The sequence below is a fragment of the Notamacropus eugenii genome, chromosome 6, assembly GCF_028372415.1.
Source record: "Notamacropus eugenii isolate mMacEug1 chromosome 6, mMacEug1.pri_v2, whole genome shotgun sequence".
NCBI lineage: Eukaryota > Metazoa > Chordata > Mammalia > Diprotodontia > Macropodidae > Notamacropus > Notamacropus eugenii.
In genome coordinates, this window is record NC_092877.1 from 327,488,419 (window position 1) to 327,503,003 (window position 14,585).

The 14,585-nt window shown below is 35.9% G+C and overlaps 1 protein-coding gene across 3 annotated transcripts in view; it reads right to left on the reverse strand.

Annotated features, from left to right (window-relative positions):
• SPHKAP (SPHK1 interactor, AKAP domain containing) overlaps positions 1–826 on the reverse strand; it is a 170,715-nt gene extending 169,889 nt beyond the window's left edge. For 2 of the 3 annotated variants that reach the window (XM_072618079.1, XM_072618077.1), the window contains exon 1: positions 492–826. In XM_072618079.1, coding sequence (XP_072474180.1) covers positions 492–523 — 32 coding nt within the window. In that variant the 5' untranslated portion in view covers positions 524–826. Of the gene's footprint in view, positions 1–222; positions 456–491 lie in introns of those variants that run through there. The other variant, XM_072618078.1, reaches the window with a different exon arrangement.
• Between the last annotated feature and the right edge of the window lie 13,759 nt (positions 827–14,585).

Consider the following 14,585-nt stretch of genomic DNA (forward strand, 5'->3'; position numbering starts at 1 on the left):
CTCCCAGTTGCCCTCGTCTCCCTTATCCCTTCTTTGCTCCAGCACCCCTAAACATTTCAGAGTCAGTTTAGACTCTATGCTGCCCCAGTTAAGGGGCTTCCCAGGCCCTTTCCTCTATTCTTTGGGGAAGTGATTTCAGACCTTGAAACTCCAAAGCCTGGCCAAGTGTTCGCCACCTGGAGGATGTTTAGACACCTCGCCCCTCCCAGAGAAAGCACCTACCTGTGTTAGGCAGTGGAAGGTAGTAAATAATATTAGCAAAACGCCCTGATGGCCGAATCGCTCAGCCAGAGTTGCACTTAGCTTCAAGCATTGGAGCCTTGAGTTTCCAGCCGCACCTGGTGCACCCCAGTCGGAAAGAACCGCAAGCAGGGAGCGAGCGAGCGAGAGAAGGTCCCTCACTCACCCTGCTGCCCCGACAAGTTTACACTGGAGGCAGAAGCTGCAGAAAGAGTTAGGGAACCCGTACCGCTAGGGGATAAGGATCCTACCTCGGAACTGTCAGCAGGGAATTACCAGCCATCGTAGGGTGAAAAGGGAGGCGGGGAAGACAGACAGTGCAGGCAGGCGGAGGAGGATGGATCCTTTACTGGGATGGCGGAGTCATGAGAGAGGTGGAGAGAAGGAGCCGGGAAGCCAAGGGCTGCGCTCTTCCCATGGCCCTGCAGCAGCTCTGTGCTGCTCTCCACGCAGCTGCTCACGCTTTTCCCGATCCCATACTCATCTCGAAATCCCTCCCTCTCTTTATCTTCTCCTCCCACAAGCTGTCTCGCTGACTCGCAGAGTTGAGTGAGTGAGTGAGTGAGTGAGTGTGTGTGTGTGTGTGTGTGTGTGTGTGTGTGTGTGTGTGTGTGTGTGTGTGTGTGTCTTCCTCGTCCAGTCCTCTCTCCCCAGTCTCAGGAGCTCGTCGCTATTTTTCTACAATCCTCTATTCTCGTGTCCCGAACCGCCCCCTACTCTGCTCCCTATCCCAAGCCCCTGTGACTGTCCCTCTATTTCCCTCTTTTCTTTTCTCCCTTGCTCTCCTTCCTTTTTCTTTCCCATTCCTCCATATAAATCCTTGACTACAGGCTTAAATACTTTGTCCTTTCCTCTTTATTTCACCTTCTCCTGTCTATATTTACATTTACTGACTCTCATATAGCATTCTCCCCACGCCCTATCTTTTAAAAAATTTCTTTGCCTGCTATCCAAAGGAATATTTTTGATCTGATTACTGTGTTTTGGACTTTTTTTTTTTAACCACCCAACATTTTTTCCTCTTGCTTTCTCTAACCTCTACTAACTGATCATTTGTTTCACTTGTGCATCTGGATCTTGTCTATTTCCTGTTGGAATGTTTGTTTTTGTAAATAATTATTGGGTAATTGATAATAACTTGAAACAGGTTAAAAATGAGTACTTGAGGGGGCCACTACAATGCAGTTCTGAGGGCCTTTTTGAAGAGTAGATTGACTGGATGATTCCTCCATCTCTAATACCTCTTTCTATAAATATGACAAACCTCTCAAAGAAAAGAGACTTTTCTAGAAAGACTTTTATAGCAGCCAATGACCAGAATCATCCTGAGATACTCATGCCCTTGCTCTTATTTCACTAAACAAACCAGACACTACTTTAGCATGTCCAATCCCTAGTTTCTTCAAGTCTCAGTTTATATGCCTCCCCTCTTGAAATTACATGGAATACATTTTTTGGTCTGTTTATATGCCTACACATCCCTCTCTTTCTATGGGATATAAGTCCTTGAAGTCAGTGACTGTCATTTTTGTCTGTATGTTGCCAATGCCTAGTGTCTGGCATATAGTTAACTGTACTAAATAAATGCATGTGGATTCATGGATTGATATGTTATTAGTAGCACCTATTATTAACAATATCTCCCCTTTATTTGTTCATCATTATTTGTTTTTAGTTTTCCTCTTTGAATTAGCTGTCTCAAATCCAATAACATAAAAACCCCAAACCAGAGGTACAACATTTTGCAGATGAGTATAGGGAAAAGGGGATTATTAATTCCATGGAGCTAAAGGGATTTGGTACTTTCTCAATAATGTTGAAAGTCCATTGAAAAACATATACTTCTAAATAGATGCCTCCCCAAGCTAGTAGGCTGGGGACAGGGCAGCGAGTGGAACCTAAAAGAGGTTGATGGAGTTGTTCTTTTAAAGAACATTTCCATTAGAAATGTTACACCCTATCATCTTGCCACTCCTGGAAGCTTCAATGATTAGATCTGAACTCCCTGCCACACTGATTTTTATCCCTATATTTCCTTTCTTTTTCTTAATAAAAGACACTCTCATTCCTCTCTCTATCTCTCTATCCCCTTCTCTTTCCCTCTTTTTCTCTCTCTCAGTGGTGGTAGTAGTTGAAGTTTTTCCTCTCACAGTGGCATGTCTGGGTTTCTTGGTTCTCAGACTGGGTCTAGTTGTGCAAATGGCTTGGGAGTGCCTCAGGTTCTCTAGTCATTGTGAGTATGCAGTGGAAACTGCTGGATTTGGAGTAAGAGCATTGTGGGTTACATCCTGGCTTTGCCACTTGCTACTTGTGTGACCTTGAGCTAATCATTTAAAGTTTCTGAACCTTGATTTTCTCATCTGAGGAAAGGAGAGGTTTGGATTAGAAGACCTTTAAGTCATCTTCCAGCTCTTAATCTGCGATCTTGCGTTAAGGGGGCCCACTTGCTCAATTCACTCTCGTTCTTCTACCATCTTTTATAGCTTCTACTTTTCCTTTCTCTATTTTTTCTCATTTGGACACAAGGATGGCTGGTCAAAGCTCCCAATTCCTACCCTAAACTCAAGGTTTTCCTCACTCAGAAAAGCTGAAAGAAACTATTCATTATTCCCCCCCTCTTCAACTCTAAACCATCAATCCTAGTCCATGAATGAAAACTGTCCCCAGTCCTAGGTTCCTGTGGGTTAGCACTAATCATAAAAATATGATTAAGGTTTTAATCCCAATGTATATCTGCCCTACCATATTTCCTTCCATATTTCTAAAGAATTAAAATTCAAAATAGCAGGACAGATAAGGCATTGCTTCATGGTAGTGGGTTCAATCTATAATTTGCATACTATGCAGTAGAATGTTATTCTTGCCAAAAGGCAATAAAAATCTATGAATACCCCAAACATGGGCAAGAGGTTTCCTTGACATTCCCAATTGCAAAGCACAAAGGTAATTTAAAACAATGTGGAATCTAACCTCTTCTGTTTATCTTCTGATTTCCTCTGTTGTATCCAACTTTAGGCCCTAATACCTAAACCAGGGATTCTTAATCTGGAGATCTATGAATTTTTTTAAAAAAAATGATGACGACCTTCCAACCTAATTAATTTCCTTTATAATCCTCTGTATTTCATTTTCTGCATTTAAAACATGATTCTGAGAAAGGGTTCATAAGCTTCAACAGACTTCCAAAGGGATCCATGATGCAAAACAGATAAAGAATCCCTGACCTACACAATAAAGCTAAAGTTGGTATAAGAACAATTAATGACACATAAAAGATAAGACCAGTTCATTTTATAATATACAGCGTAGTGTAGTAGAAAGAGCCATATATTTGGAGTCAGATAATCTGAGTTTGAGTTCCTGACTCATCATCACTTGCTAGTCATGTAATCTTAGAAAAAATAAACTTGTTGGAATTTATTTTCCTCATCTGTAAAATGAGGATAAGACATCTGTTACTTGCCTTATGAAGATTATTGTGAACATCAATTGATGTATTGTGTGAGCCTAAAGCTCTAATTAAAGAGATTTTTTAAATTGCATACCCACTTGGGCCAATTAATTGGAAAAATAACAATCATTCAACACCATTTATATTATATGCTCTTATGTAATACCCCTGAATTGGTAAAGAGAGCTTTTAAAACATTTTTTATTAATTACATTGGCATTTATTCTAAGAGTGTGTTATGGTAGAAAGAGCATTGAATCTTCTACTTCCTAATCATATGATCTTGAACCAATTACTTAATTTCTTTAGGTCACCGTTTTCTAATCTGTAAAATGGGTAGAGTAACATTTCTACTGCCCAATTCATAGAATTGCTGTGAAGAAGATGCTTTGTAAATTGAAGTACTGTTAAATGGCAGCTGCTACTGCTGCTTGTGCAAAGCATTGTGCTACACATTGGAAGAAGTGCAGAGTTAATTGGGACATGGTCCCTGTTCTAATGAAGGTTTACAATCTAGTAAAGAAACAAGCAGGATCCAATGAATTCACAAGTTAATTCCATCAAGCATTCAGATTAATTAATTGCAACATTAATAACTTGAAAAATTTCGAAAGAATGGATCCTACCAAGTTTCTTTTATGACATAATTATGGTCTTGATAAATAAATCAGGGAGAATAAACAACAAGAAAACCAAACTATAAATATCTCTAATGAAAATCAGGGCAAAACTTTTATGTAAAATGTTGGCAAAGAGATTGAAATAATATATCACAAAGGTTATATATGACAACCAGGTTAGATTTATACCAACAATGAAGGTATGTTTTAATATTAGAGAAAACTATAAATGAAAATATTTATAATAAAATGGCTAAAGTCATATGATTATATCCATAGAGAGAAAAAAAAAACTTTTGACAAACTATAACATCTGTCTCTTTTAATTAATTAATTTTTAGTTTTCAATATTAACTTTTACAAGATTTTGAGTTCTAAATTTTTCCCCACTATTCCTCCCTCTCTCTACCCCAAGAAAGCATGCAATCTGATATAGGCTATAAAAGTGCAATCATATTAAACATATTTCTACATTACTCGTGCTGTGAAAGAAGAAACAGAACAAAATGGAAAAATCACGAGAAAGAAAAAAGCGAAAAAGAAAGAAAATAGTGTGTTTCAATCTGCATTCAGATTCCATACTGTATTCTCTGGATGTCAGTAGCATTTTCCATCATGAGTCTTTTGTAATTGTCTTAGATCATTGCATTGCTGAGAAGAGCTAAGTGTATCAAAGATGGTCATCACACAATGTTGCTGTTACTGTATACAGTGTTCTCTTGGTTCTGCTCACTTCCCTCAGCATCATGTAAGTCTTTCCAGATTTCTGAAATCTGCCTGCTCATCATTTCTTATGGAGCAATAGCATTCTACTACATTCATATACCACAATTTGTCTGGCCATTCCTCAGTTAATGGGCATCCCCTCAATCTCCAATTCTTTGCCACTGCAAAAGGGGCTACTATAAATATTTTTGTACATGTGGGTCTTTTCACCTTTTTTATGATCTCTTTGGGATACAGACCTAGTAAAGACATTGCTGGATCAAAGGGTATACACAGTATCTATTTATGTTAAAATATCAGAAAAACAGGAAAAAATAGAACTTTCCTAAAAATTATTAATGTATTTTCTCCATGTAATATAATTGCTACTATAATAATGAGAATAAATTTGAATTTTTTCCAATAAAATCAGGGGTGACATGAATATTTTTGTCACTACTCTATTTGATAATGTAATGATAAATAGTCATGGAGGATAAAATACAAAAACATAGGAGTGGTAAAAATTCAATAATAACAAAATCACAATAATGAAAAATAAAATATAATAACTGTAGAAAGATGTAAGTGCTACTTTAAGTCTGAGGAAGGAAAGACCATCTTAGATGCTAATTGTGGAGATCATGAGTCTTCAAGCAGATGAAATATTTAAGTTGAACCTTGTAAGATGATGAGGATTATGACAAGGAGAGATTAGAGAGGCTGAAGAGGGAAACAACAGCCTAAATATAAGCAATTGGGATAAAACACAAGATTAATGCAAATAGTTGTTAGCAGGATCTTAGCACACAGGCAGGTTTATGAAGAGCAAAGGATATGTTATTTCCAGACTGTAGAGGACCTTGAGGCTAAGGACTTTTTACTTTATTCATTTAGGAATAGGGAGCTGTTGAAGTCTTTTGAGCAGAGGAATTACCTTATCAGAATTATGAATAAATAATAGACATTTAGTAGCAATGCTAAAGCTAAAGTGTGTGCGTGTGTGTGTGTGTGTGTGTGCGTGTGTGTGTGTGTGTCAGTATGGGAGGCTAACTGGGAAACTATTTCACTCTTGGCAAGATGTCTGAGAGTGCATTTTTTTCTAACCTTGGCACTTCCTCTCACTTTAAAATAACAAGAAATGTGCAAATAAAATAAAAGATCATCAATAAAAGAGAAGGGAAAAGGAAAAAATCTTTACAAGGAAGACCTCACAAAAAAGTAGTGGTGGAATTGAAGGATTGAAGAAACAAGCAAACTAAAAAGGAGCTAATACAATGAAAAGATAGGCTAAAGAAAAGGGAAACCTTCAGAAGTGAAAAAGACTACATTAACTATACTCAAAATTAAAATGAACATTTACTACAGAAAACAAACTACTATATGAAGTCAGATTTTTGAGAAGCTTGATAAAATAATAAAACTGCTTTCTAAATTTGTACTGAATCACCATTCCACCAAAAATGAACTAGCATGCCTATCTTTCCATAAGTCCCCCAATCTTGACCATTCCCATCCCCTTGGTTATGTTTTGTGTATATCTTTGTATTTTAAAATTTGTTTCATGTAAGCAACAGATTGTAGGGTTTTGTTTTCTTATCTAATCAATCACTCTTTTTCATTTTATTGGATTGTTTACTCCATTCACATTTAAAGTTATATGAGTTAGGTTCATATTTTCCTCCCTCTCTCAAATATTGCCTTTTTTCAAGTTAGGGTTTTTCTCCCTCTCTTCTCCTGTAAACACAGTATTATATTCCTTTAGTTACTTTAATAATTTTTTAGGTGGTCTTGTTCCCACTTCTTTCCTTCCCCTAGTAGACACAGCTGGTTGAATGGGGACTCAGCTACCTGGGCAATTCAGCTCCTCCTTTCTTGCCTACCTCCCCCTCTCCTTCCTTATCCTCTCCAAAGGAAGGTAAATTTGGATGACTTGGGTTTTACAGGTCACTTTTCTTCCCTTTCATTCCCTTCCCTTCCCTTCCCTTTCCCCTGTCCTGTCCTTTCTCAAAACCTTGAACCTACTGCACTCTGAAGTGGAGACACCAAGGGGCCCCTGCCTAAGGGCTCTTCTGGACCCTCCTAGCTTTAGAGTGATTATCAATGATAAGTGTTGCTGTTTCCTTCCCAACCTGATGTCTTTCTTTTTCTTGGTCTCATTAAATGGGTCATGACCTGGCTACTGCTTAATCAGTCCTATTTGATGAATGGATGTTGCCTCACCCTAAGTGAGTACCTGCAAAAACTTTGGCCTAAAGGGCCCAAGATCTCCCAGTGCATCCTGGGCCATCTCCAGTCATCCTGATGAATATCTGGTTACTGGATTCAGATGGCTCTGGAGGAGAAGTGAGGCTGGTGACCTGCCCTCCCTCACTCAAAACAAAGTCAAGTGCAAGTCATGTCATCACTTCTCTGATGGCACGGTCTTCTTTGACAATGGAAGATGAACACAAATCCCTTCCCCTCATCCCCGATCCCCTCTTCTTATTTTGTTCTCCCTTTCTTTTGGTGTTTTGTTTATTAGTTCATTTTACTTTCCTGCTTTTATCTGATTATATAACTTCCTTCCTCTTTCTATCTCAGTCAAGTAGATTATCTCCTCTCCTCCCTTTCAATTAGTCCTATTCATTAGTTTTTAAAGTTTTACATTTGCACCCTTTAATGAAAAGAATTCTCTTATACTCTTCATTATCTCTCCTCTCTGTCTATTCTAAACCTTATTTTTTGATTCATTACTCATATAATTAACCTCTCTCTGTCTTTATTTCTTTCTCTTTCTGTCTCTTTTTCAGTAGGGACCATATACTAACTAATTCTTTACTTCTCCCCAAATCTAGCACAGTGCTTTGCAATATGCAAACATAGCATCTGCAATTTATTGGTACTTCAGTTTACAAAGCATTTTCTTCACAACAATCCTATGAAATCAAAAGTACAAATATTATATGCCCATTTTACATATTAGGGAACAGTGAATTAAAGAAATTAAGTAACTGATCCAAGATCATGTGATCAAGAAGTAGAATAATCAGTACTCTTGCCACTGTAACAACTACTCTCACTTAAAGGTTATTAAATGAATACCAATAGAGCTATAGAAATAGTAATAGAAAAGAGGAAATAAATAGAATAGAAATAATAGAAAATAAAACCTCTTTACCATTTCGGGGTAATGGTTGGTCCTGTTCAGTTCTTATCAAAGACTGATGACCCTTAGGTTATCTCTATATGTCTTGCCTTCAAAATCAGTATGTTTTGCTTGTGTAGTAAGCATATTTTAAAATATTTTTTTGTATTTTGCTTCTTTTCTAGATTGTCCTTCACTTTTGTGTGTTTGCATTCCCAATCTATCGTTCTCTTTTTTGTTTCTTTGGTGAAGCTTGCCATTGCAGATTCTAGTTTTTCTATTTTATCCATTATTTTTCCTGTACAAGACATAATTTTTGTTTTCATAATTCTCATATCTCTTTTAAATCACTCAGGAGCAGCATATTGTGGTTCCTTGTTCTCATATTCCACTGAATTCTCTGTCTTATCAAGTGTTGGATCATTGTCTTTTGTTTTGCAGTATTTGTTCATAAATGCTTGAATGCATTCAGTAGATCTGAAGACCATTTTACCTTCTATTGTTATTCTTTATCCCCTTGATCTAGCTGTATGTTAAAAGTCTTTGAGTTTTCTTCTTTCTAAAATCTCTGGCAATTTCAGTCATTTTTTTAAACCTTTTTTTCCCTATCATTCACTTTCTGACTCTCTTCCCTCTAATTGTGATTTCCTAGGGGGGATCAGATCTTAAAGAATTTCAGTGTTCTTTCACACTGAGAAATTCATAGTTCATCAGCCTAGATTTCTGCCCCAACTGACTTTGGATGGTATTAGCCCAAGTTGGATGCTATGCTCTTTCCCTCAGGCTTAGTAGATGTTATATAACCCCTGAACACCCTTTGTACTGGTATTCTGCCCTGTTCCCTCCATTCCTTAGTCTTTTACCACAGCCCTGGCTGAACTTTGTAATAGTTGTGTTGGGCAGGGGGGTTGGCTTAGGTCCAAGCTCTGTTGGGACTATAATGTTGTCTGCTCCATCACTGCCTCTACTGGTATTATAGACTTGTTGGCCCATCTCTGGCTCTGTGGTTGCTATGGAGTTTTTAGCCCTTGACAGATTTTTCTCCTGAGGTGCTGTGATATCCTGAGTGTCAGAGCTACAAAAAATTTTGGAACCAGGGTCTCTATGGCACAAGAAAGAGGGAAGGTAAACTAGGTGGGTTTTGCTGTAATGTGTTGTAGCCTTAGATCTGCTAGTGTAGCTCTGCTGCTAGTAGCTTGGGAAGTGGGAGGGTAGTGTTGAATTAACTCAGGGTCAGTTATGTGTCAGTTCACAGATTCTTTTTTAACCTTCTTTTGGAGTTTTGGTGTCTTCCATCATGGAGAGAGCTAAAGCTGCTTTATTTTTGGTGTACAATTTCTGTTTTGGAGAGGTTCGAGAGGTTGTGAGGATGAGAGAAAATGCCTAGTCCTTCATCTTGTTGCTCAAGTGAACCAGAACTCAGACATTTATTATTCCCCTATTTTGCCATCTTATTCAGTCAATAAGTATTTATTAGACACATGCTATGTTATAGGAACTTTCCTAAGTACTGGGAATACAAAACCAAACAAAAGATTTATACTCTTTGCCCGTAATGAGCTTACATTCCAATAGAGAACACATTACATAAAAGGAATCTGAAAAGGAGGAGGAGGGAAAGAAGTTACCAGATGTGGAGGAGTATGATGGACAGGTCTAGCGGAATGTAGCCTAGTAGCAAATGTAGAGGTAACTGGTCTGGGAGTCCTCCTTAAGTTGAGGTTTGGAGAGGAGCCCCCAATCAGAAGGAGGTGTCTCAGGGGCAGAAAGTACTGATGAGGTGTGAGTGACTTTCAGACTTAAGAGGTTAAATGATGGAAAAGTGAAGTCTGGTGGTAAAATTTGCAGGATATCAAATGGAACCTCAGGATCATTTGCATTTACATTACTCTTATTATCAGCAATTTAGAACATTTTTTTCAGGTAGTTGTGAATACTTTTCAATTCTCTTGAGAAATATTTTTCATATCCTTTGATTACTTATCCATTGGGTAATAGCTTTCATTCATATATAGATATGTGACCATATAGTTATATATCCATAAATATGATGCAAATTCAATTAATTATCCTTTTTTCTGTTTTCTTAATGTATGTATGTAGGAATAATTTTGTCCTCAGGGACTGCTTTAGCTACATCTCTGCATCTTTGTTATGTTGTTTCAACATTATCATTTTCTTTGACATAATTATTGTTTCTAAGATTTTTTTCTTTGGCCATTTCTTCTTTGATCCACTCATTATTTAGGATCTCATTATAAAGTTGCTTTTTGTATATGTTGATTTGTTTGTGCTTTTGGAACACATTACTATTTGCTTTTTCACCTCTTTTATATTTGTTTCTAATGTCTCTGTGTCCTAATAAATGGCTAAATTTTGGAAAAGTTCCATGTGGTACTCAGAAATACATATATTCTTTACATAAGATGAGAAAAACATTAGATAATATTTGTAAAATGATTAGCCCAAGTACCTGGCACTTAGTTGTTGTTGTTTGCCCTTTGTTCTCAAAGAGGACCATCCTATTGGGAAAGTGATGTCAAGACTTGCAAGTGAATTGGATTTAAGTGAGGCAGGACTTTTCTGCAAATTCACCAGCCTCCCTCTCTCCTCCTGAGCCATCTGGGTTCATTGGCAAGATATAGATCAGAAGAATTGGATATAGCCCAGAATGCAGTGAAAGATGGTTGACCTTTTTAGGCTAAAATCTTTTCCAGGTCTCAGTTCATCTGAGGCAATGCCCATTGAGTGATTAAGGCTAGGTAAAAATGAGGCAAAGAATGGCCTCTTTTACCTAGTAAAAAACCCATCTGGGAGGCAAAGATCCTCAGAGTTTCTGGCCAAAACAGACACAATTGTTATTTACACTCACTCCGAGCCATGAGAACCCCAGTAATGACTCAGTGAAGCTTGGGCTGGGACTTATTGTTGGCCAACCAATGAGAGCCAGAGTGATTTGGTTTCAAGGCATGTTTCATGAAAAAGAAATCTAGCTTGTAAATCCCAAGATATCTTGCTAGATTTCAGAGTTAGAAAATTAGATACTATTCATAAAATGAAATACGCTTTTCACCTGCATTTGTACTCTCTCAGTTATTTGGAGGTGAATAGCGCTTTTTTTCATAATTCCTTTGGAATTGTCTTGGATTGTTGTATTGATCAGAATAGCTAAGTTATTCACAGTTGAGCACCGTACAATATTGCTTTTACAATGTACAGTTTTCTCTGGTTCTATTTACTTCACTATGTATCAGTTCATATTAAGCATTCGCAGATTTTTCTGAAACGATTTACTTGTCATCTCTTATAGAACAATAATATTCTCTTAAAATCATATATCACAACTTGTTCAGTCATTCCACAATTGATAGACATCCCCTCAATTTCCAGTTCTTTTCCACCACTAAAAATGCTGCTAAAAATACTTTTGTACAAATAAGTCCTTTCCCTTCTTCTTTAATCTCTTTGAGATCCAGACCAAGTAGTATAGTGTTAATGGGGAAAAGGGTATGCGATTTTATCCTTAGGGCATAGTTCCAAATTGATCTCCAGAATGGTTGGATCAGTTCACCACTCGAACAATGCAATTTTTCCACATACCCTGCAACATTTGTCATTTTCCTTTTCTGTCTCATAAGCTGATTTGATTAGTGCAAGGTGATACTTTAGAGTAATTTTAATTTGTCTTTCTTTAATCAATTGTTATTTGGTGCATTTTTATATGACTATAGACAGATTTGATTTCTTCTTTTGAAAACTGCCTGTTCATATTATTTAATGATTTATGAATTGGGAAATGACTTGTAAATTTGACTCAGTTCTCTACATATTTGGAAAATGTGTTTTTTTTAACAGAGAAACATGCAGTAAAATGTATTTTCCCATTTTTCTACTTGTCTTCTAATCTTGGCTGTACTGGTTTTGTTTGTGCAAAACCTTTTTAATTTAATGTAATTAAAATGACTTATTTTACATTCTCTCTGTATTTTTTACACACTCTTATCTCTTGTTTGACCATAAGTTCTTCCCTTATTTGTATGTCTGACAGGTAAAATTTTCTATCCTCTCCTAATTTGCTTAAGATATTATTCTTGTATTCATTTTGACCTTATCTTGGTGTACAATGGGAGATGTTTGTCTTACACTTGTCTTCTATAAAAATACTTTCCAGTTTTCCTAGCAATTTTTGTTATATAGTAAGTTCTTTTGCTAAAAGATTTATATCTTTGAGTTTATCAAACACTAAGTTACTATAGTCATTTACTACTGTGTGTTATGTACCTAATTTATTCCACTGATGTACCCCTCTGTTTCTTAGCCAGTACTAGATTGTTTTCATGATTACCACTTTGTAATATAGTACGGCTAGGACACCATCCTTTGCATTTTTTCATTGATTTCCTTTATATTCTTGACCTTTAGCTCCTTCAGATGGATTTTGTTATTGTATTTTTCTAGTTCTATAAAATAATTTTTAGTACTTTGATTGGTATGACACCAAATAAGTAAATAAATTTATGCAAAATTGCCATTTTATTATATTAACTTATAGATTACATATAGATATTATCCATATGTAGATATATGGATAATATTATATATATAGATAATAATTATATATATATAATGGATAATGATTGCTCATGATTTTAGGTCAATACCATTTATTTTAAGAAAAACTCCATTTATGCCTATGTTTTCTAGTATTTTTTAAAAAAAAATGAATGAGTTTATTTTGTCAAAAGTTTTCTGCATCCATTGAAATAATCAAATGATTTATTGTTTTTGTTTTTGATATGGTTAATTATGCTTATGGTTTTCCTAATACTGACCTAGGCCTGCATTCCTGCTATTGCATTCCCACTTGGTCATAGTATATGATCTTTCTGATATATTGCTATAATCTTGTTGCTAATATGTCTCTCTCTCTTTCAAGTGTATTTCTTATAAACAACGAATTGTTGGATTCTGGTTTCTAATCCATCCTACTGTTTACTTTCATTTATGGGTGAGTTCTTCCCATTCCCATTCCCAGTTACAATTATTAAACCTCTTTTTTGAAATAATTTCCTCCATTCTTCCTCCTCCACCTTCTCCTAATACACCCCTTCTTCTCACTCCTTAAATTTTTTTGAGATTATCCTATCATTCTATCAATTCGTACTTGTGCCCTCTGTCTGTATATACTCCCAACTGCCTTACTAATAATAAAATTCTTAAGAGTTATAGGGATTAAATTCCCATGTAGGAATGTAAATAGTTCAAATTTATTGAGTCCCTTGTAGTTTCTTTTTGATGTTTATCTTTTTGTGTTTCTCTTGTGTCTTGTATTTGAAAGTCAAATTTTCTATTCAGTTCTGGTCTTTTCATCAGGAATGCTTGAAAGTCCTCTACTTCATTAAATGTGTGTGTGTGTGTGTGTGTGTGTGTGTGTGTGTGTATCTTCTCTTCCTTTCCAAGGATTCCACAGTTGCTCACTTTTGTTGGGTAAGTTATTCTCAGTTTTATTCCAGTCATTATTGCCTTCTGGAATATCATGTTTCAAGTCCTCTGCTCCTTTAACATCAAAGCTGTTAAATCTTGGTGATCCTGACTGTGGCTCCACAATATTAGAATTGTTTTTTTTGTGGCTACTTGCAATATTTTTTTCTTTGACCTCTGGAAGCTATAGGATTTGACTATAATATTCCTGGCAGTTTTAATTTTGGAATCTCTTTCAGGAGGTGATCAGGGTGATTAGTAGATATTATCAATTTCTATTTTAGCCTCTGGTTCTAGGATATTGGGGCAATTTTGTTTGATAATTTCTTGAAATATGATGTCTAAGTTCTTTTCTTGATCATAGCTTTCAGATGGTTCAATTATTCTTAAGTTATCTTTCCTTGATCTGTTTTCCAGATCTATTTTTCCCCAATGAAATATTTTGCATTTTCTTCTCTTTTTCATTCTTTTAATTTTATTTTATTGTTTCCTAATGTCTCATGGAATCCTTATCTTTCACTTGCCAAATTCTAATTTTTAAGAAATTATTTTCTTTAGTTAAATTTTATACCTCTTTTTCCATTTGGTCAATTCTACTTTGTAAAGAGCTCTTCCCTTCAGTGAATTTTTGAGCCTCTTTTTACCATTAGACCAATTTTGTTTTTCTTTTGTATATTTTTGTGTTTCTTTTAATAAGCTATTAACTTTCTTTTTATAATTTTCTTGCATCTCTCATTTATTTCCTTAAATTTTTATCTCTCTTCTTTTATTTTAAAAATACTTTTTGAGCTCTGTCAGAAGTTCTTGTTGGTTTATATTCAATTCATTTTTTTCTTTGAGGCTTTTCTTGTAGCTGTTTTGACATGGGTTTCTTCTGAGTTTGTGTCTTACTTTTCCCTTTCACCACAGTAGATTTTCATGGTTAGGTTCTTCTTTTATTGTTTGCTCATTTTCCAGACTA